Source organism: Gobio gobio (assembly GCF_949357685.1).
Source record: "Gobio gobio genome assembly, chromosome: 2".
Lineage (NCBI taxonomy): Eukaryota > Metazoa > Chordata > Actinopteri > Cypriniformes > Gobionidae > Gobio > Gobio gobio.
This window is the reverse complement of record NC_137098.1, coordinates 11203166-11227155: the sequence shown is the minus strand read 5'-3', so window position 1 is coordinate 11227155 and position 23990 is coordinate 11203166. Positions and strand designations below refer to the sequence as shown.

Here is a 23990-nt window from a genome sequence, read left to right as displayed (position 1 = left end):
GGACCATATCAGTTTGGGTCTTGGACAATATCAGTTTGGGTTTTGGACCATATCAGTTTGGGTTTTGGACCATATCAGTTTGGGTTTTGGACAATATCAGTTTGGGTTTTGGACAATATCAGTTTGGGGTTTGGACCATATCAGTTTGGCTTTTGGACAATATCAGTTTGGGTCTTGGACAATATCAGTTTGGGTTTAGGACAATATCATTTTGGGTTTTGGACTATATCAGTTTGGGTTTTGGACAATATCAGTTTGGGTTTTGGACCATATCAGTTTGGGTTTTGGACAATATCAGTATCAGTTTGGGTTTTGGACAATATCAGTATCAGTTTGGGTTTTGGACAATATCAGTTTGGGTTTTGGACAATATCAGTTTGGGTTTTGGACCATATCAGTTTGGGTTTTGGACAATATCAGTTTGGGTTTTGGACCATATCAGTTTGGGGTTTGGACCATATCAGTTTGGGTTTTGGACCATATCAGTTTGGGTTTTGGACCATATCAGTTTGGGTTTTGGACAATATCAGTTTGGGTTTTGGACAATATCAGTTTGGGTTTTGGACAATATCAGTTTGGGTTTTGGACAATATCAGTTTGGGTTTTGGACAATATCAGTTTGGGTTTTGGACCATATAAGTTTGGGTTTTGGACAATATCTGCAATGCCTGATTACTGGATTATACTTAGCCCAGGTTTATTTTTTGAACAGTATCGGGTCAGCAGACCCTGATTGATTGCAAATAAACCCTTATGTTGTGTTGGGGTCATTTTGACCTGGAGAGGGATTTCCCGAAAATGTTAATGTTATCGCATTGGTATAAAACTGACTTACTTTGCTCACACAGGGTATGTCTACTTTCCAATATTTATTTAGGATAATTTGTGTACTTTTTTGCACCTTCAAAAATGACTGGCCTACAAAAAAACTACTTGTTATGCTTTATTATCACAAAATATTATATTCACTCTTTTTGTCAACTTTTTTTCTTTCAATTAAGACAGGTTTTGTATTCATTTTTGCAAAGATAAAGGCCTCGGACCTGTGGATGTGTGGATACCGCACACACACACACACGTTTACTATCTTTGTGGGGACTTATTTTAATACTGTACAAACTGTATTTTCTCTCCCCTTACACTAACCCCTAAACATCACACAAAACTTTCTGCATTTTTACATTTTCAAATTTATAAACTTGTTTCCTCATGGGGACCTCAATTTAGGTGACATGATTGACACGAGTCCCCATGAGTCTGTGTGCATTCAAGTCCCCACCAGGATAGAAAAACATGAACACACACAGACCCATCACGTGAAACATTCTGCATTTTTACATTTTTAATAAAACATTGTTTAGTTTATTTTTAAAGGTATTTTATATATGAGGACATTTCATATGTTTACATTTACGTCGTAATACCAGTGTAATACCCGTATCATAATACAAATGTGTGTCCTCATAAATCACAAAAACACACACATTTTTTGTAGGCCGGTCATTTTTGACCAGAAATACCACAAGTGTGACTGTTCCATTTGTACAAAAAGAAAGCATTTCAAAACAAACTTCTGGTTAAACATTGAAGCACACTAGTACAAATTCTTTCCCCATTATTTTTTCAACATTGACAAATATATCCACAAATAATGTTTTTTTTTTAACTCAAAACTGATGTGCATATACTCAGCTCAATGAGGCCTGCAATCACTCAGTTCCAAAATTAATACAAAACCTGTCCTAATTTAAAGAAAACTAATTGACAAAAAGATTGCATCCAATATTTGGGCATAATATAGATAAAAAGAGATTCACAAGCAATTTTTAAAAGGCCAGTCATTTTTGACCGGGACATCAAAGGTATGCATAAGGGATAAGCTTAATACTGTACATGATAGACCAATCAGAACACAGTTTAGAGATTATTTATAAATAGCTCTAGTATTTGTCCAGGTTCTGAATTCATTATTTTAATATTACATACTTTGATTGTCCCTTATCAACGAAATTATCTCAAAATGATAAGGATTTATAATGCTGATTATGTCGAAAACTCCATGCCTAGGGCACTTGCATTTTTCTTTTCGCAGTATAACCCAATTGCAATGTAACTTGCATTGTTGGCATCGTTGGTGTCCTTATATAGTGTTAACATATGGCCTTGATTCCTGAAGGAGTGGCAGCACTGGACTCGGAGATGTCGGGCAGGATTGGTCTTCGTGCAGTGGTTTATTACCTCTCCACTACCATCATTGCTGTCATTCTTGGTGAGTCACATAAATATCAAATCAATACAGTTTAAAGGCATATATTGTGGCTGTTTAACAAAGATGTTGTGCTCAAAAGGAATCGTTCTTGTGACGACTATTAAACCTGGGGTCTCTCAGAGTGCTGAAAATATCGAGAGAGCAGGAAATACGCCAAATGTGACCACTGTTGACACCTTGCTGGACCTTATTAGGTAAAAATAATTTGCACCCCTTGGTCTACCTATGTTGTAAGAAAGATAATATACAGTGCCTACAAAATATTCGGACACTTATAGGGTTAGTTCACCCAAAAATGAAAATTCTGTCATTAATTACTTACCCTCATGTCGTTCGACACCCGTAAGACCTCCGTTCATCTTCGGAACAGAAATTAAGATATTTTAGTTGAAATCTGATGGCTCTGAAAGGCCTCCATTGGCACAATGCACGGTTCACTCTCAAGACCCTTAAAAGGTACTAAAGACGTCGTTACAAAGTCCATCTCACTACAGTAGTTCTAAAATAACTTTATGAATCGGCGAGAATAGTTTTTGTGCGCAAAAAACCCTAAATAACGACTTACATAGTGATGACGATTTCAAAACACAGCATCATGAAGCTTCGAAGCGTTATGAATCAGCGAGCCGATTCATGATTCGGATCGCGTGTCAAACCGCCAAACTGCTGAAATTTGGCGATTCAAACCGCTGAATCGACTCGCTGATTCATAACGCTTCGAAGCTTCATGATGCCTTGTTTTGAAATCGTCATCACTATGTAAGTCGTTATTTAGGGGTTTTTTGCTCACAAAAACTATTATCGCCGATTCGTAAAGTTATTTTAGAACCACTGTAGTGAGATGGACTTTGTAACGACGTCTTTAGTACCTTTTAAGGGTCTTGAGAGTGAACCGTGCACTGTGCCAATGGAGGCCTTTCAGAGCCATCAGATTTCAACTAAAATATCTTCATTTCTGTTCCGAAGATGAACGGAGGTCTGACGGGTGTCGAACGACATGAGGGTAAGTCATTAATGACAGAATTTTCATTTTTGGGTGAACTAACCCTTTAAGGAATACTTAAAAATGTATAAATAAATAATAAACCTATGCAACAATGACATGTTGACCATTTTAAGTATTTCAAAAATATAATAATATAATATAATATAATATGAATCTGTATTAAGCACTTAGGTGATTTGTTTTTCTCATTTCTTCAAAGGAATATGTTTCCTGAAAATCTTGTGCAAGCCTGTTTTCAGCAGGTAAAATATAATATGTTTTCACATATTGCTTAGAACAATCCAAATATAATACTTGGTTGAAATGACCTTCATCTGTGTTTTAGTACAAGACGCAGCGCAAAGAGATTGAACCATCGAAAACCTCCATAAGCACAACTAATACAACTACATTTCCACCCTTCACTACCATTATTTCAACAGTTGCACAGGTGAGACAAAGATGTTGAAGAATGCATGGTAAAGAAAGGAGAATGAAGAAATATATGCATTTATTTTTGCTCTTCTTTATGCTGTAGAATTTGACCAAAGACTACAAGATCGTGGGCTCATATTCAGATGGGATCAATGTTCTTGGTCTCATCGTATTCTGTGTGACTTTCGGCCTTGTCATCGGCAAGATGGGAGAAAGGGGACGCATACTGCTCGAGTTTTTCGATGCTCTGAATGAGGCCACCATGCGACTTGTTCAGATTATTATGTGGTTAGTTCTGACAGATTTAAAGCCTTTCTGTAGTGGCAAGAATATCTATTATTATTGCTCATAATCAGACCTGAAGATGGGCTCTGTTGACTTGGGTCAGTAAACAACCATCCAGAACAACCTAGAAACCACATACCAACTCCCTAGCAATCACCCAGAATACCCTAGAAAGCACATAGCAACTCCCCAAAACACCACAGAAAGCACATAGCAATGGACATCCTAGAAACCACATAGCAACTCCCTATCAATCACCCAGAACACCCTAGAAACCACATAGCAACGGACACCCTAGAAACCACATAGCATCTCCCTAATAACCACCCATAACACCTAGAAACCACAAATAAACTCCCCAGAAAATCCTAGAAACCACAAATCACCCAGAATACCCAATGCACCACAAATCAACTCCATAGCAACCACCAAGAACACCCTAGAAACCACATAGTAACTCCCAAGCAACCTTCCAGAACACCCTGGAAACCACATAGCATCTCCCCAGAACACCCTAGAAACCACAAAGCAACTCCTTAGCAATCACCAGAATACCCAAGAAACCACAAAGCAACTCCCCAGAACACCCTAGTAACAGCATAGCAACCCCCTAACAATCACCCAGAACACCCTAGAAACCACATATCATCTCCCAAGAACACCCTAGAAACCACATAGCAACTCCCTATCAATCACCTAGGATACCCTAGAAATAACAAAGAAACTCCCCAGAACACCCTAGAAACCACAAATCAACTCCCTAGCAACCACCCAGAACACCCTAGAAACCACATAGCATCTCCCCAGAACACCCTAGAAACCACATATCTTCCAAGAACACCCTAGTAAAAACATAGCAACTTCCTAGCAATCACCAGAATACCCAAGAAACCACAAATCAACTCCCTAGCTACCACCCAGAACACCCTGGGAACCACATAGCATCTCCCAAGAACACCCTAGTAACAACATAGCAACTTCCTAGCAATCACCAGAGTACCCAAGAAACCACATAGCAACTGCCTAACAACTGCCCAGAACACCCCAAAAACCACATAGCAACTCCCCAGAACACCCTAGAAACCACATAGCAGATCCCTAGAAACCACCCAATACACTCTAGAAATCAAATCCCCAGAACACCCTAGAAACCACATATCATCTCCCAAGAACACCCTAGTAACAACATAGCAACTTCCTAGCAATCCCCAGAACACCCTAGAAACCACATATCATCTCCCAAGAACACCCTAGTAACAACATAGCAACTTCCTAGCAGCCACCTAGAACACCCTAGAAACCCTTTAGCAACCACTCAGAAAACCATAGAAACTGCATTGAAACCATCTAGCAACCACTCAGAATACCCTAGAAACCGCATAGCAACAACCCAGAACAGTCTAGGAATTACATAGCAACTCCTTAGCAACCCTTCAGAATACACTAGAACCTACATATCAATCACCCAACATACCTTAGGAACCACTCAGAACAGCATAGAAACCAAATAGCAACACACACTAGCAGAATACACTAGAAACCACATGGTAACTCCTTAGCAACCATTCAGAATACCCTAGAAATTGCATAAAAGCAATCAGCCAGAAAACCTTAGCAACCACTTAACTACACCTTTGCAACCACCCACAACACCTTACCTTTGCGCAGATACACCACGGAATCTAGTTTTATAACCGTTATTCACTTGAAAAACAGTGAAAAACAGATATATATCAGTATCAGTCCATAAATGAAAAGATTCTTATGATTTTGTGTATTGATTCTCAATGTAATGATGCTTAACGAATGTTCTTCTGCAGTTACATGCCCATTGGCATCTTGTTCCTGATTGCTGCTAAGATCATTGAGGTGGACGACTGGGAAATCTTCAGGAAGATGGGCCTGTACATGGTGACGGTGCTCAGCGGGTGAAGAAGCTTCTTTAATGTTCCCTTGCTGATTTACTGCTGCCGTTAGACTGGCCGTTTACTGTTCCCGTACAGCTTCACATCAGCTCTGTTCACTCACAGATAAGAGCCAAGGACAATCAAAACTGCTCAAGCTGCAGATGTGCTAATAATACATTTCATAAACTCCAAATTTCCTCTTATTTGAGTGATATAGGCAACCGAACATCAGTCAGGAGATTCAATAGCTGCTGTTAAACAAATGCCATCTGCACTCGTGTGGAATGGACCGAAAGGACAGGTTTAGGTTGCGCAATTGCTGAGTCAAACAGAAAAAAATGGTGGGATATAAATCCAAGGCCTGGTTTCACAGACAGGGCTTAGATTAGATGTTAGTTTTATTAGGACATTTAACTTAAGTAGCTTTTATAAACGTGCCTTAAGGCCTGTGCACACCGGGATGATTATCGCGCGCTTATTGCCAGCATTTTTCGAGACGTTTTTTGGCGCGTCTTTGTGTTCACACCAATCGGTAACCTCCCGCAGTTTCTCTTGAAGCCAATGCGGAAGTGACTTAAACTGCTATTCTTCGACTGGCCGCTAGAGACAGGCTCCTGAAGGGAGCAGAATCTCATTGAGCCCCATGTTAAAATGCCCAACTTTACAGCAGAAAAAAAACATGTTTACAGCCTGGTACAAACTGTGGTTTTGGTCTACAGTATACGGCTAATTTTGCACTTCATGACAACTGTGAGGGTGGTGAATTTTTTTATAACTTATTTGTTTACATTATATAAAGCCTTGAGTGAAAGTGGATAGCCATTTATCTGCTGTCTTTTAGTCATCACGTCACCTCAGCTCCACCCACAAATAAACTCCCCAGAAATCCCTAGAAACCACAAATCACCCAGAATACCCAATAAACCACAAATCAACTCCCTAGCAACCACCCAGAACACCCTAGAAACCACATAGTAACTCCCAAGCAACCTTCCAGAACACATTGGAAACCACATAGCATCTCTCCAGAACACCCTAGAAACCACATAGCAACTCCTTAGCAATCACCAAAATACCCAAGAAACCACAAAGCAACTCCCTAGCAACCACCCAGAACACCCTAGAAACCACGTAGTAACTCCCAAGCAACCTTCCAGAACACCCTGGAAACCACATAGCATCTCCCCAGAACACCCTAGAAACCACATAGCAACTCCTTAGCAATCACCAGAATACCCAAGAAACCACAAATCAACTCCCTAGCAACCACCCAGAACACCCAAGAAACCACATAGTAACTCCCAAGCAACCTTCCAGAACACCCTGGAAACCACATAGCATCTCCCCAGAACACCCTAGAAACCGCATAGCAACTCCTTAGCAATCACCAGAATACCCAAGAAACCACAAAGCAACTCCCTAGCAGCCGCCCAGAACACCCAAGAATCCACAAATCAACTCCCCAGAACACCCTAGAAACCACATATCATCTCCCAAGAACACCCTAGTAACAACATAGCAACTCCCTATCAATCGCCTAGGATACCCTAGAAATAACAAAGAAACTCCCCAAAACACCCTAGAAACCACAAATCAGCTCCACCCACGTCCCGCCTCTTTGCCCATTTTCTGTTATCCAGGAATGACGCGCGATGATGCGCTGCCAACATGGCAACGGCCAACTCGTCCATACTTTACGCTTCAAAGCTGCTTTTCAGAATCCTTTGGGTGACGTCACGGACACTACGTCCATATTTTTTTAATGTCTATGGTTCACACCCAATCGATTTTCACTGGCGATGCGCTGAGTGAACGTGTAAATTCAGTAGATGGTGCTCCCGGTACACAAGGTGGTGCTGCGCCACTTTACGCTTTTGACATTTGCTTGTCACAGAAGAAGAAGAGAGACAGTATTTAAGTGCTTGCCAAAACCATAGATATACATAATAAAGGCTAGATGTCTCGTACGCGCTGCTGGCCAATAGAGGTCGACGTCCGCACCTGGCGGCCATCTTGTCACAGTCAGCTCGCTCACTCGTAACATTGTGTTTTAATGGTGAATGCACTTTTTAAATAACCATGACTTGCTCAATTGTCTACCGATTTTCAAACTGTTTGGTTTGTAATAAACGTCAGAGATGTAGATATGACACTGCATACTTATGAGTAATTATTCATAATTTGTTCAAGCATCCAGAAATATAGCCACGTTAATAACCTTTGTAAGAAGCCAAACCATTTGTAAATCCGTCAAGATTTCAGCGAGATAAGAGTATTTGTGTTCGTGCAGATCACTCGCCTTACATCAGGTACCACAGAGCCCGCCAGAAAGCTTGCCTGTGACAAGATGGCCGCCGTAAGACATCTAGCCTTTATTATGTATATCTATGGCCAAAATCATTCACAGACTTTTTGCTAACTGGCAAGCAGCATTAGCAGCTCATCTTCTATGGCCCTGTCCCAAATGGCACCCTAAACCCTCACGGTCTTCTTCTGAATCCACACTTTCATGACGTAATGCCGCTTTGACTGCCGGGTGGAAGTCCTCTGTGTAGCTTACGAACTTGCGGGCTCAGCTGAAGTGCGCATCGAGGGCGCTTGGCAGCCGCAAAGGGGGCGCACACGACCACCCTTCTTTAACGAATGGGACACCCTACGGTCTTGTGGACTTAACGGACACGCGCACGCAGCGGCCAATGTAAGTCCACAAGACCGAAAGTGCACATGAAGTGTGCCATTTGGTACAGGGCCTTTGTCTACTTACTTCCGTTGTATCAATGTGTGCTCAGCAAGACTGTCCTGTGCTTGTTTTACTGTAACTTCAGCAGCTCCAGACATGTGAACAAAAGCATCGATCCCATTGGAGGACCAGTTTTTAACGCGCAGGATCAAAATAAAAAACAAACCCAATGCGTTTTTTCAAAAATTACGCTTTTACGAGTGGTACACTCTCATTGGCGCCCTTAGTTTAGTCACGAGGCGTTAAACATGGGCGATGAACGCGCGTGAAAATAGTCCCGTGTGAACAGGCCTTTAGACACAATGGCACTGACATATTTTAAGACAAGTTGCTTTCAATTAAAACAGCTCAAACATGTATTTTAGTCTGGGACTAGCTTAAGCCTTGTCTGTGAAACCGGGGGCAAGCGGCCTTGGTAAAAATGTTCATTGCTTATGATAATGTACAATGGTTTGTAATGTTTAATGTTTTAAAATGTGTTTTCCTTCCACAGACTTGCCATCCATGCCATCATATTCCTCCCCCTGATATACTTTGTGTTTGTGAGGAAGAATCCATTCACCTTCACTCTGGGAATGGCACAGGCCTTGGTAACGGCTCTCATGATTTCCTCAAGGTGAGCCAACGTCTGTATTCCAGCATCTGTTTTTTCTGAGCATGTTGACCTAAGGGCTGGAATACACTACAGTGCCCTCCACTAATATTGGCACCCTTGGTAAATATGAGCAAAGGAGGCTGTGAAAATAAATCTGCATTGTTTATCCTTTTGATCTTTCATTCCAAAAATTTGTACAAGATTCAAGATTCAAGATTCAAGAGTTTTATTTGTCACATACACAGTTATATACACAATATACAACTGGCAGTGAAATGTAAACAGGTCCGCTCCATGGACAGTGCAAATAACAGTTACAAGAAATTAAATAGAAATAGAATAAAATTAGAATAAAAAGTATTAACATAAGTAGAATTATAAATAAATCAAGTAAAAGATAAAAATAGGAAATAAGATAAAAATAAAAATATAAAAAATATGTGGATATGATAAGTGAGATAAACTGTAGACTTAAAAATAAGTGGTTAACATAAAATATATAATATGTATATATAAAGAAGTATAATGTGCAAGGTTTATTACAGGTTGTTACGCAGTAACAATAGGGACGTAAAGTGCAGTGCAATTGCAGTATGTGGATGTTAATGTTAAAAGACTGGATGTTTATGTGTGTGCGGGGGTGAAGTGAGTCACGTGACTGAGTTCAGGAGTCTGATGGCCTGGGGGAAGAAACTCCTCCTGAGTCTTTCAGTCTTTGCCATCAGGCTACGGAAGCGCTTACCAGATGGCAGCAGGGTGAAGTGAGAGTTTGCAGGGTGATTAATGTCTCTGATGATTTTAGTAGCTCTACCTCTGCAGCGTTTGGTGTAGATGTCCTGCAGAGACGGGAGAGCTGAGCCTGAGATGCGCTCGGATAAGCGCACCACTCTTTGCAGGGCTTTGCAGTCGTGACTGGTGCTGTTCCCGTACCACGCTGTGATGCACTGAGTCAGGACACTTTCTATCGCCCCTCGATAGAAAGTTTTCAGGATGGCTGGTGAAACCCTGAATTTCCTCAGCTGGCGCAGGTGGTACAGTCTTTGCCTGGCTTTTTTCACCTGTGTCTGGATGTGTGTAGTCCAGGTCAGATCCTCGGAGATGTTCACACCCAGGTATTTGAAGCTGCTCACTCTCTCTACCGGTGTCCCGCTGATCATGAGAGGGGAGTATGACCGATGCTGTCTCTTCCTGAAGTCCACAATCAGTTCTTTGGTCTTGTTAACATTCAGAGAGAGACAGTTGTCCTGGCACCATGATGTCAGTTGCTCCACTTCGTCCAAGTATGCCGTCTCATTGTTGTTGGAGATGAGACCCAGGACAACAGTATCATCAGCAAACTTGATGATCGAGGTGGAGCTGTGTGTGGACAAACAGTCATGGGTGTAGAGAGAGTAGAGCAGGGGACTCAGCACACAGCCCTGTGGAGCTCCAACACTCAGGGTGATGGAGGTGGAGGTGAACTGGCCTATTCTCACCGCCTGGGGTCTGCCAGTGAGGAAATCTTCAATCCAGAGGCAGAGAGAAGAATTCAGGCCTAGATCCAGGAGTTTGTGTGTTAGCTTAATGGGAACTATGGTGTTAAAGGCTGAGCTATAGTCAATAAATAGCAGCCTGACATAGTTCCCACTTTTGCTGTCGATGTGAGTGAGGCAGGAGTGAAGGACGTGAGAAATGGCATCTTCAGTCGATCTATTGGGACGATAGGCAAACTGAAGAGGGTCCAAAGTGTCAGGAATGGAGGAGCAAATGTTGTTTTTAATGAGTCTCTCAAAGACCTTCATGACTAAAGATGTGAGAGCCACTGGACGATAGTCATTTAGGCAAGAGGGTTTACTGATCTTAGGTACAGGGATGATGGAGGATCGTTTGAAGGAGGTGGGGACAACAGATGTAGCAAGGGACTCGTTGAATATGGATGTAAAGAGCCCTGCGAGCTGATCAGCACAGGACCGCAGAACACGACCTGAAATACCATCCGGCCCAGCAGCTTTCCTGACATCCACACGTTTGAGTGCCCTCCGAACCTCGTCCTCCGAGACAGAGATCACGTGACCGTTGCTGCTCTGAGGGACTCTCTCTGACGCGTCACTCGCCGGAGTCGCGCTGCCGCGATTACCATCAAAGCGAGCGTAGAAAGAGTTTAACTCGTTCACCAGTAACGGATCAGCTCTCACCTCTGCAGAGGATTTAGTTCCAAAAGCACAGATGGTTCTCAGTCCCTGCCACATCCGCCGGGAGTCGTTGAGTTGGAAATGAGATTCCACTCGGTCTTTATAGCGGAGTTTTGCGGCTTTAACGGCGCGCCGGAGAGCGTAACATGAAGCTTTGTACTCCCTCATATCCCCCGTTAGGAGACCGGCATTGTAAGCGGTGGTGCGCGAGTTTACTGCAGTGCGAATTGAACTGTCCACCCACGGTTTCTGATTAGGGAAGGACGTTATAGTTATTGTTTGTGTGGCTTGCTCTGTCAGTGTGTTAATAAAGCAGAGCGCCACTTCTGTGAACTCGCTGACGTCCTCAGAACTCGCGCGGAACATGTCCCAGTCGACGTCATCAAGAGCTGCCTGTAGCGTGATCTCTGAATGGGATGACCAGCGTTTGACTTCCCTCCTCACCGGGGGCTCTTGAACGAGCCTTTGTTTATATTCCGGTGTGAGGAAAATGGCGGCATGGTCCGATTTGCCAAAAGCTGGCTGTGAACGAGCTTTGTAGGCGTTCTTAAACGGAGAGTAGCAATGATCCAGTGTGTTTGCTCCTCGTGTGGGACAGGAGACATGCTGGTGAAAGTTTGGCAATACTTTCTTTAGGTTTGCTTTGTTAAAATCACCCGCGACGATGAAAGCAGCGTCGGGGTGTTTGTTTATGAAGCCGCTGGTCACATCATGGAGGGCAGATAAAGCCAGCCCCGTGTCTGCTTGTGGTGGAATATAAACGGCAGTGGAGATGACCGAGGAAAACTCCCTCGGTAGGTAGAAAGGCCGGCACATGATAGTTAAATGTTCCAAGTGAGGCGAGCAGGATCGCGAAAGAATGGAGATGTTCCTAGGATCGCACCATTTCTTGTTTATCATGAAACACACTCCACCGCCTTTAGATTTCCCGGCCTCGGCTGTTCTGTCCATCCGAAAAACAGAGAAGTTCTCGGACGGCGTCACGGCTGTATCCGGGACCGCTGGTGTGAGCCATGTTTCGGACAGACAATAGATGTTGCAGTCTCTCATGTCCCGTTGAAAACTTATCCTGGCTCTAAGATCGTCCATCTTATTCTCCAAGGATTGGACATTTGCGAGCAAAATGCTCGGGAGAGGAGGACTGAATGCTCTTTTTCTCAGTCTGTTGCGGATCCCAGCGCGTTTCCCGCGGTGTTTTTTGAATCTTCGCCGTCGACTCGAGTGGCCATTGTTCAACTCGGCGTCCCGGCGAATCTCAGATGGAAGATTGGAGAAAGTGTCCTGAAACAGGTCAGTGTAGCGGTAACCAATTTCCAGAAGTGTTTTGCTGTCGTAACAGATCAAAGCAGATGATCCGTTGGAAAAAATAGAGAGTAAAAGAGAGTAGAATAATAAATAAAAGCAAAGTCTTAGCGGAGCGACCTGAACGGCGACCGAGCACGGCGGCGCCATCTTGTAGACATCTTGTACAATTCTAACCTTTCATTGAAGTAAAAGAATTGAAAGTGGGGCATGTTGGCCCACTAGTTCAGGGTTCCCACTCGTCCTGGAAAACCTGGAAAATGTATGACAAATTGTCAAGTCCTGGAAAACACATGGAAAATTAGAGAAAATGTAAAATGTCCTGGAAAAACTTGTTTATTATATTTTTTTATATTATATTATATATTATAATTATATTTTAAAAAGTTATAAAACAAAGGGTTAATTAAACAGAGGGTTTATAATTTTTTTCTCACAATTGCGAGTTTACGTAATTGTAATATAAACTTGCAATCGCGAGTTATAAAGTCAGAATGAATTGATATAAACTTGCAATTTGTGCTATAAAGTCAAAATTATGAATTTTGACTTCTCACAATTGCGAGTTTATATCTTGTAATTCTTACTTCTTTTCTCAGAATTGTGAGATATAAACTTAAATTCTGACCTTTTCAGAATTGCGAGTTTATATTTCACAATTCTGAGAAAAGTAGTCATAATTGCAAAACATAAACTCGCAATTGTGAGAAAAAGGTCAAAATTCATAATTTTGACTTTATAGCACACAATTGCGAGTTTATATCATGCAATTCTGACTTCATAATTCGCAATTGTGAGAAAAAAAGTCGAGGAAAAACAGTCGCAATTTACCTTTGATTAACAGCTCATATAAACTGATTTTATAGTTAAGTCATGACAATAAACTGTCCATCTTTTTAAGACTTAAGCCTGGAACACACCAAACCAACGGTCGGCACCCTTGCGTTTTCGTGTGTACAGCCAATCCGTATATTTTCTGAAACGATGATGTCGTCACACCACGTCCCGCACAGTAAAGACTAGAAGGGATACAGCTACAGCCACTGGGCAGGCGCACATCAATATTGTGTAATTGAATTGCTGTATTTGCATTATTGTAAGGGTAGGTCTAGGGTTGAGGTAGGTGTAGGCGTTAATAAAACACAATCTGGTAAGTAGCAAATTTATTTATTGTTATTTTATCGTGAAATTTTGCCTCACTTCCTAACATTGCTGTAGATTGGATAGGGAAAGCTCTGGCTTCGTGTGGATGAGGCCTAAGAAGAGCTGCTGCATGACTGGAGTTAATAGGAGAAAACGCGAGTTATCAGTTTAAACTAAAGGTTGGGCTTGATAGTGTTCCCTTACAACTTGCCAAAGATCCAGTGATCCATGGATATTGACATGCAGCCAGGAATCGTGTTTTCCTGGCATTTATATGAACCTGATTTCGATACATAAATATTTATCACTGTCAGTCATCACAATTTCGAGAGTGAATCATGAATGTATATGCGGATATGGCGTGTATGTGGCCGCTTGTCAAGAATGGAAAACAAAATTTATTCAAATTTTGAATATATTATAGGCCTATTAATTCTTTTTTTAAATCGTCTAGACAGCGCGCAAATAGCGCTCCCTTTATAATCACTGAAAGCTGTCACTCAATCAACGAACGCGATCTCACAAAGTTCCGTTATATTAATCAGTGAAGCTGACCACACAATGAATCTCTTATTTACATAATGTCTACACTTTGTTAGAGAGGATTTGCGTGCGTGCAGAACTCGGCACTGAATAAAAACTCAAGCGGTGAGTGGATTTTAGCTTAAACACCTGTGATTGGCCATTGCGTTGTAGAAATCAACAAACATGTCTGCGATTGGCTACATTACGCACCGAAGTGAAAACACGTTGGAAATGTAATCATCCCCCTGGGGCAGAGTCCTGCACGGGTCCGATTTTAAAAACCCGCACCCGCCCGTACCCGCATTGCTTAAACCCGCATCCGACCCGTTTTCCGACAGCAGCACTAAATAAAATCCGCACCCGAATCGACCCGCTTAAAATAGAACCGACACCCGACCCGCACCCGCAATAAAATCAGTTTAGCATATCACATTATAGACACACTTACAAAAATGTTTATTTACAGAAGTTATTACACGACCATTAACACAAGGACAACTTCTGCCGGGAGCTTAACGTGGCTTAATGTACTGTTATTAAGAGACCAAACTCAGTAAACATAATACTAATAACGTATACTATGTACAAAAAAATCAGATGAGCCCAGAATATGAACGCAACGCGTATAATTACACGTTAAACGTTTTCCTACTATAGAAAGCCATTATAAAAAAAACACTTAACGTGGCTTAATGTACTAAGACAGTGTTATTAAGAGACCAAACTCAGGAAACATAACACAAATACTGTTCGATAGAACTGCTTGTGCTTGGTTTGTTTCCACAGTTATCTGCGTGCTTCCTCAGCAATGAAGTTCCACATTTGCGTCTATCTTTTCTTAAACTCCTCATGATCCATCTCGAAGAGTGCAGGCAGAGCGCGCGCGCGCGGTTGTGATTCTTCTGTGAGGGCACGCGCGCGCCGCGCGGCCACAGATAAACTGATATGGATTTGAAATTTTTATCAACTTGGAATACAGGCAAGGCATATTTTTATATATGCATATTTTTAGGAACACATCTACAATATACATGCATATGTTTATATATAGGCCTATATTCGTTTGCACGTGACTGTTTAGAGCGGTGTTTCTCCCTTGTCCGACCCGACCCGCACCCGTATCCGACATACTAGGATGTTTTTCACCCGTTTCAGCAATATTCGCGGGTCACCCGCACCCGTGCAGGACTCTGCCCTGGGGTTGCCTCGTCGACACGGCATCCTCAGTAAACCCGCCTCCGGCGTGATGACTCAGATTGTTCGAATGTTGCAATTTAATAATTGCTAAATCAATATGTCATCCTCAATAAAACCGTCTCCGGCGTGTTGCCTCCGATCCTTTGAATATTCCGATCTGTTATGACCTCTGACCTGTGGAGTTGCCAGAATGATAATCTTGCGCTGTTTGTTGATTGGCCGGAGGAGAGCTGGCACCCCGACTGAGCCTGGTTTCTCCCAGGGTTTGTTTTTCCCCATTGGGTCACCTGATGGGGTTTTGGTTTCCTTGCCACTGTTGCCTCTGGCTTGGCTTGCTCAGTTGGGGACACTAAATTTCACTACATTTTTCTTAATTTTTTCAACTAAATATCCAAATAAATCTAATTATTAAACTAAATTAACCATATAAACTAAATTACTGATCTAATTACTGATCTAAAGCCCACACTGTCACTGTAGGATAATTGAAATTAACTGATGACATCACCGTTTTCTCCGGAATGGCTAGACAGCTGAATAAAACTCTGTTGCATTATTTTGCTGTTTAACACTGTAAAGCTGCTTTGAAACAATCTGCATTGTTAAAAGCGCTATATAAATAAAGTTGACTTGACTTGATGAGCGTAAATACAGATATGCACTGGATCTTTTGCCAACTCTTTTTCGCTAATAATATGATATTATGTAGAAAACAGATCCTAGACCAGCAGTTACGGGCAGTTTTCATTTTAAAAGCAATAAGTAGCAGAAGCAGCAGGCGGCAGTGGTTTGAGTGAGAAAATGACACACTATTATCAAGCCCGTCTCCCTCAGTCTGGAGGACAGAGCGCATTTAGGCCACGCCCACACCAAACTCCAATAACCATCATGTTTACACACAACGCCTCTGCATGTACTCTCGATTTTTCTCAACATGGGGACAAGAGTGTCAGTCAAATAAATGTGAAAAAGTACATTTTAAAAGTAATGCGTTACTTTACTAGTTACTTGAAAAAGTAATCTAATTACGTAACTCAAGTTACTTGTAATGCATTACCCCCAACACTGCTTGTGACCTTCTGTTGCTAGATGTTTCAAAAGTTTCACTGTATCCTGTTCGCACTGTTGCTTTTTCGGACTACAGATCATAAGGTCATCCACATATTGCAACATCGCTGTACCTGACATGAGCTGTAATGGTTCTAAGCTTCTTCTCAGTGCCTCATTATAAATGGTGGGTGATTCACAATAGCCTTGACAAAGCCTTGTGAATGTATAAGATTTTCTGTTGAAATGAAATCCAAACCCAAATTGACTGTCTGGATGTACAGGCACGCTGAAGAAGGCATTAGATAATTAACAACAGAGAACCATTCAGCATCATTCGGCACTTGTGACAAAATCGTATAAGGGTTTGGGACACTTTGGGCGTGCGTGTACTGCTTCATTGACTGCTTGTAAGTCTCTAGGTGGGCTGGCCAGCCTCTCTTATCTTTTTCTCTGTATATGAGAGTACTTTCCCTGCTTGTTTTTCTTTTTCTCTCTAACCACATTCAATGTTTTCTGATATATCTGAAACATATCTTCTTGTATATCCTTTAACCTTTTTTTGCTTTTAAATTGTTCTTCATGTCTTTCCATATTTTCTTTAACCTTATTTGAATCGTTGTACCCTTTGCTGGAAAACCTTTTTTTTATTTTTCTTATCTATTACTCCAGCCATTGCTCTATTTCCCATGACTCATTAAGAGAGTAGGGACATCCCTTTTAGACCATGCACCTGGCGTGCCGACCATTTTTAAACTAGCCCGTCGTTATCGTTAAACTAGCAAAAGTGGATTCGGACCAAGCGCTACAGCACTCCTGTTAGAAACTGAAGCCTACACTAGAGGTCTTCACGGGTCCTGAAGAGACCCGTAATGTGCTTAACGGAACCGACCCGGACCCGTCTATTATCATATTAACTTTGACTGTTTACCTTTTTGAACTATAATAACGATTGCTTGTTCGGTGGCCGCTGACGTCAGCATTATTTATTTGCTATCATCTCTGTGAGCCGAGTCTGTTCACCAAACTTTAAGATTAAATAAGACGGTTCATTCATATTATTATTAAAGTCAATCACAGCGGAAGCTCGGGTTGCCATAGAAACATGACACGCGCTTGAGACTGCACATGCGCCTTGGCTGGTTTTACGCAATTTGAGCATCATAGAAAACATTTGTGACAGTTCACCTGAGATTTTGTTGCTGATTTGAAATATATTATTTAAAGTTCAAATCAAACTTCAACAGTGTGTCACACGTAGGCTGTTTGTCCACAATAGCCAAAGCATGAAGGACACTCAGACAGAAGAGGTGCCCGTGGGTTTAACTTCTTTATATTTGTTGTTTTTTAGCTTTTTTCACACATCACTCATGAAGGTTATCCATTATTATTACCGTGCGCTTGCAGAGAGAGCGTGCGTTCGCAAGAGAGAGATGGAGAGAGAGCGAGCGTGAGGCGAGCGAGCGAGCAAGAGAGAGAGAGATCGCTCGTGTTTTTCTTCTTTCTTTTTTTTAAACCTTATTTCCCGGCTCACACTTGTCTTATCCTAATTTTACAAGTTGCAAGTTACAAAAAACACACAAGCAGTGCTGACTGACTCTGATCACGGGCAGTGTTGCGCGTCTGGATCGACTCGGGTATTAGACACGCATGTTAAACAGACATTTCTGTTCGGGTCCCGGGTCCACGGGTCTCGGGGGCTCCGTGAAGACCTCTAGCCTACACACCTCGGGTACGGGTGGGTGCGGATTTACAAAATCGGGCCCGTCCAGGACTCTGCGACACACCTCGATCGCCCCCAGGTGGTTGGTCCCAGTATAACTCATAACCCCCGCCCCTCCGTGTATTCTAATGGATGCGAGATAAACTAAACAATCAAATTACACTTCACATAATTTTTTTCCCAAAGTTGGGTTCTGACATTTTAAGCAGTTTTTATCACAATGATTTCATTTCAAGTGTTCGTTTTTAAAATAAGTTTGGTGTTTAGTGTTTTATATTTATTTGATGCTATAAAACCGGGGGGGGGGGGGGGGGGGGGGGGGTGACGTCATGATTGACAGCTGAGATTGACTGATGCACCAACTGACTTTTTTCGGGATTTCCGGAAGGAGATTAAAGCTTTAGCTTTAATTTCTACATTTCCATAACTGTTTATTTCACACCGACATAATGAGTTGTTCTGCATCTGCGAGAGTCTGGGCGGGCTTTTAATATCGCGCCTCTACTTCCTGCTGTGCAGACTCTGCCCCAAATCTGCGCAAGATGTCAGCGCCATATTCAGACCTCCGAAGGCTTCACTTTTCTTCAGCGGAAGAGAATGAAGTCACGTCATCTATATTTTTTTACGGTCTATGATTCGGACATGCCCTAAATGCAACTGCAACGTGCGCTTAGATCGCTAAAATAGTTCGTTCAAATTATGTTCGTTTAATGTTCAGTTATGTAGGAAATTTAGAGGAGTTTCTGTAATGTTTTTAATTTTTTTATTTTGTGTTTACCATTTAGCAGAAGAGTGGTGCCTGTGTTTAGGCTGTGATCTATGCTAATGTCAGGAGTGACACCAGTTTTTTCTTATTTTTTCATAATATACATTGTGTATAATGAAGAATGAAACTGCTTATAATTGATTTTCCAATTAAATGTTTTAATTTTAGTTTAATATATACATTTCATTTAAACTGTTTTGATGAAATTGAGTTGGACCAACTGAATTACATCTCATTGCATGAATTAGTTTTTTATGAGTTGGGGATAGAGCTTAGATTGGGCCCAAAAAATCAAGCCCGACTCTACCCGAGACCACGCACGTTGTGTCCCGGCCCGGCCCGACACATTAACTGTAATTATGAGCCCGAGCCCGATTTAAACCCGGCCATTTTTTAATACGTGGGCCGTTATAACTGACGTTCTCAACTACAATTCCGAGTTGTTTGAGCTACAGAAATCTGTTTAGAATTATCTTGGGATAGTTCAACCTGAAATTAAAATAAAGCCATCTTTTACTCACCCTGCTGTTGTTCCAATGCCCTATGTTCTTCTCTCTTTTTCGGAACTCAAAAGCAGAAATGTTAAAAAAACGTCCTGCACACGCTCCTCCATTTAATGGCAGTGAATGGCGACCAGGCTAAAACTTTACGAAAAGGATACAAAAGTATCACGCAATGATACAGGGAGACGCGGGCCATATATGGAGGTTTTGCGAGAAAGAAACCTTATTATTCAGTCAAAATACTGAGCTTGGCCGTTATTGCACGTTCCTGTGAGTGCGTGCGAGCCGCCAGCAGCCGCACGGTTGTCATGGTACCCAGGATAAGCACACACACGCGCCATTTTGAGAAATCAGGCTCAATAGAAACAAACGCGACTCTCGTCTTCTCTATAAGGTATATGATAAGAAATAATACAATATTGCTAATAATAAGGTACACCTCCTGAAGTGTATGTTGTGTACCGGTTGTCATGACAACATTGCGTGAGCGGCTGCTGACGGCTCGCACGCACTCACAGGAACACGCGTGTTTTGACTGAATAATACGGTTTCTTTCTCGCAAAACCTTATAGTTTGCCTCCTGAACACTTTCCATGGACATAGGGCATTGGAACAGCAGGGTGAGTAAAATATGGCTTTATTTTAATTTCAGGGTGAACAACAAGGGCAACAAAGAACGCAACTTTGTACACATTTGTTACTTAGGCCTACTTTGCTAAAATATATATATATATATATATAATATTTCTGATTATGGCATAGCGTTCTCCCCACCCAATTAGGCTAATAAAGTAATTATTAAAAAAACACAAATGCTTGATCAAGGGCCCAACCCGAGGATAGTGACGGGAAAGGGTCGGGTCAAGTTCGGGCTCGGGCAGAGAATCTAAACTTTAGTTGGGGCTAAACATATATATCCTGCCCTCAATTAAATTGAGTTTGTCCAATTAATTATTTTCTTGAGTGTATTTAGTACTCTGCATCAGCAAGCAGCCAACATTTAAACTTCAATGATCGGTCTAAATCTCTCTAAACTCTTACATATGAATGTCACATAAAAGTATTGCAATGGACATAAATGACTTCAATGCTATGAATAATTCTTTTTTTAAAAATCATGTTTTGATCATTATTTCTGGGCTGTTTATAGAAAGACTGCTCAGTCCTGCTTCTGAGGATGCGTCTCTCCAGCTTTAAACGTTTTATGTTTTTTTAAACCCAAAATAATCAATGAAAACTGCTGTTCTGCCAAGTATAATGCATTTTATAATAACAAGAGTCTTTACTAAATCAGCTCAGCCACTCTGCCGGTCACGTTCCGATGTGCGGAAGAGAACAACAGGATCGACAAGAGGATCACTCGCTTTGTCCTTCCAGTTGGTGCGACTATCAATATGGACGGCACTGCACTGTATGAAGCGGTTGCTTCTATATTCATAGCTCAGTTGAACAACTACGATCTGGATGCTGGCCAGATTGTTACCATTAGGTAAGTTGGATATAAGCCAGCTGATGTGATATAATAGAGTTAAGTGGCTTTGTGAAGGACAAAGGCCCGAATAATATTTTTTTGACATGTTCATTTCATAGTATCACAGCAACAGTCGCCAGCATTGGTGCAGCAGGTGTTCCGAATGCCGGACTGGTAACCATGGTGATAGTCCTCACAGCAGTTGGCCTTCCAGCCAGTGATGTCACCCTCATCGTTGCTGTCGATTGGCTGCTGTGAGTATATCTTTTTATAAGTGTCAGGTTTACTTAATGTGACACACAATAGTGGTGCAGGGATGATGTACTTTTGCTGGCCAACCTGGAAGTTAGCATCACACTGGTTCCCAGTGCTTTTGGATTATTGAAAAAAAAAAGGGCTCTTCACAAATGAATACAACTTTCATGAATTTTGAATGCAATCAGCAGAAGTAAATAGCTAAACGTAGGCTATAAATGAACTATACCAAAAATGAAAATTCTGCCATTATTTACTCACCCTCATGTCGTTCCAAACCTGTTCATCTTCAGAACACAAATGAAGATCTTTTTGATGAAATCTGAGAGATTTCTGTCCCTCCATTGACAGCTACGCAACTGACACTTCAAAAAGTTCATAAAGAGATCGTAAAACTAATCCATGTGAATTGAGCGGTTTAGTCGAAATGTTCTGAAGAGACACGATCGATATGATGAACAGATTTAATTTAGGCTTTTATTCACATATAAACATTCATCAACACACAGTGCAAGTTTATGACGGAAGCTCAAGCATGTTCTCTTGACGTGTGAGAACCAATGAGTTTCATTCTCATGTTACGCAGCACGTTTGAGCTTCCTCAAGAACCAATGAGGTTCATTCTCATGTTACGCAGCACGTTTGAGCTTCTGAAGAACCAATGAGGTTCATTCTCGTGTTACGCAGCACGTTTGAGCTTCCTCAAGAACCAATGAGGTTCATTCTCGTGTTATGCAGCATGTTTGAGCTTCTGAAGAACCAATGAGGTTCATTCTCGTGTTATGCAGCACGTTTGAGCTTCTGAAGAACCAATGAGGTTCATTCTCGTGTTATGCAGCACGTTTGAGCTTTTGCAAGAACCAATGAGGTTCATTCTTGAGTTATGCAGCACGTTTGAGCTTTTGCAAGAACCAATGAGGTTCATTCTTGTGTTACGCAGCACGTTTGAGCTTCTGAAGAACCAATGAGGTTCATTCTCGTGTTATGCAGCACGTTTGAGCTTCTGAAAAACCAATGAGGTTCATTCTCGTGTTATGCAGCACGTTTGAGCTTTTGCAAGAACCAATGAGGTTCATTCTTGAGTTATGCAGCATGTTTGAGCTTTTGCAAGAACCAATGAGGTTCATTCTTGTGTTACGCAGCACGTTTGAGCTTCTGAAGAACCAATGAGGTTCATTCTCGTGTTACGCAGCACGTTTGAGCTTTTGCAAGAACCAATGAGGTTCATTCTTGAGTTATGCAGCACGTTTGAGCTTTTGCAAGAACCAATGAGGTTCATTCTTGAGTTATGCAGCACGTTTGAGCTTTTGCAAGAACCAATGAGGTTCATTCTTGTGTTACGCAGCACGTTTGAGCTTCTGAAGAACCAATGAGGTTCATTCTCGTGTTATGCAGCACGTTTGAGCTTCTGAAGAACCAATGAGGTTCATTCTCGTGTTATGCAGCACGTTTGAGCTTTTGCAAGAACCAATGAGGTTCATTCTTGAGTTATGCAGCACGTTTGAGCTTTTGCAAGAACCAATGAGGTTCATTCTTGTGTTACGCAGCACGTTTGAGCTTCTGAAGAACCAATGAGGTTCATTCTCGTGTTATGCAGCACGTTTGAGCTTTTGCAAGAACCAATGAGGTTCATTCTTGAGTTATGCAGCACGTTTGAGCTTTTGCAAGAACCAATGAGGTTCATTCTTGTGTTACGCAGCACGTTTGAGCTTCTGAAGAACCAATGAGGTTCATTCTCGTGTTATGCAGCACGTTTGAGCTTCTGAAGAACCAATGAGGTTCATTCTCGTGTTATGCAGCACGTTTGAGCTTTTGCAAGAACCAATGAGGTTCATTCTCGTGTTATGCAGCACGTTTGAGCTTTTGCAAGAACCAATGAGGTTCATTCTTGAGTTATGCAGCACGTTTGAGCTTTTGCAAGAACCAATGAGGTTCATTCTTGTGTTACGCAGCACGTTTGAGCTTCTGAAGAACCAATGAGGTTCATTCTCGTGTTACGCAGCACGTTTGAGCTTCTGAAGAACCAATGAGGTTCATTCTCGTGTTATGCAGCACGTTTGAGCTTCTGAAGAACCAATGAGGTTCATTCTCGTGTTATGCAGCACGTTTGAGCTTTTGCAAGAACCAATGAGGTTCATTCTTGTGTTACGCAGCACGTTTGAGCTTTTGCAAGAACCAATGTGGTTCATTATCGTGTGTTACGCAGCACGCAGCAGAAGTGCTAAAATGCTAACTCGATTATGGGTTTTGGCCAATAAAAATACATCATGCCTGCAGCACCCTACTGGTGCGTTCAAGTCCTCCTTGAAAGTTCATTTTCACAAGTTAAGTCGGGTTTCAATGGCAACAAAATCGAAGCCAAATTGAATCTGCAGGAGTCAGGTACAGCGGTTCCATGTACAAGTCGGAGCTCTCAAGAAAATGTTGTAATAATTACTACAAGGACTACAATTCTAATAGGACGTGAACGTCGCAATTACGATAATACGTGAATGCATATTGAATGCACTATATATAGGCCAATTCACACTGCACCGACAGACGCCGACCAACATGGACAAATCACCAGATTTTGAACAGACACTGATCTGACAAAACCCTGACGTAGTGCCTGTTGCCGTCTGTCAGTGCAAAATGAATTGGCCTCATGTTTTCTGAAGGTTCATGTGAC

The 23990-nt window shown here is 41.8% G+C and overlaps 1 protein-coding gene across 1 annotated transcript in view; it reads left to right on the top strand.

The window, feature by feature from the left end:
• The window catches only part of slc1a1 (solute carrier family 1 member 1), a 39769-nt gene that overhangs the window by 14332 nt on the left and 1447 nt on the right, over window positions 1–23990 (top strand). The window contains exons 3-11 of the mRNA XM_079808662.1: window positions 2177–2269; window positions 2349–2463; window positions 3475–3517; window positions 3601–3705; window positions 3793–3977; window positions 5795–5902; window positions 9115–9237; window positions 20888–21082; window positions 21184–21318. Coding sequence (XP_079664788.1) covers window positions 2177–2269; window positions 2349–2463; window positions 3475–3517; window positions 3601–3705; window positions 3793–3977; window positions 5795–5902; window positions 9115–9237; window positions 20888–21082; window positions 21184–21318 — 1102 coding nt within the window. The remainder of the gene's footprint in view (window positions 1–2176; window positions 2270–2348; window positions 2464–3474; window positions 3518–3600; window positions 3706–3792; window positions 3978–5794; window positions 5903–9114; window positions 9238–20887; window positions 21083–21183; window positions 21319–23990) is intronic.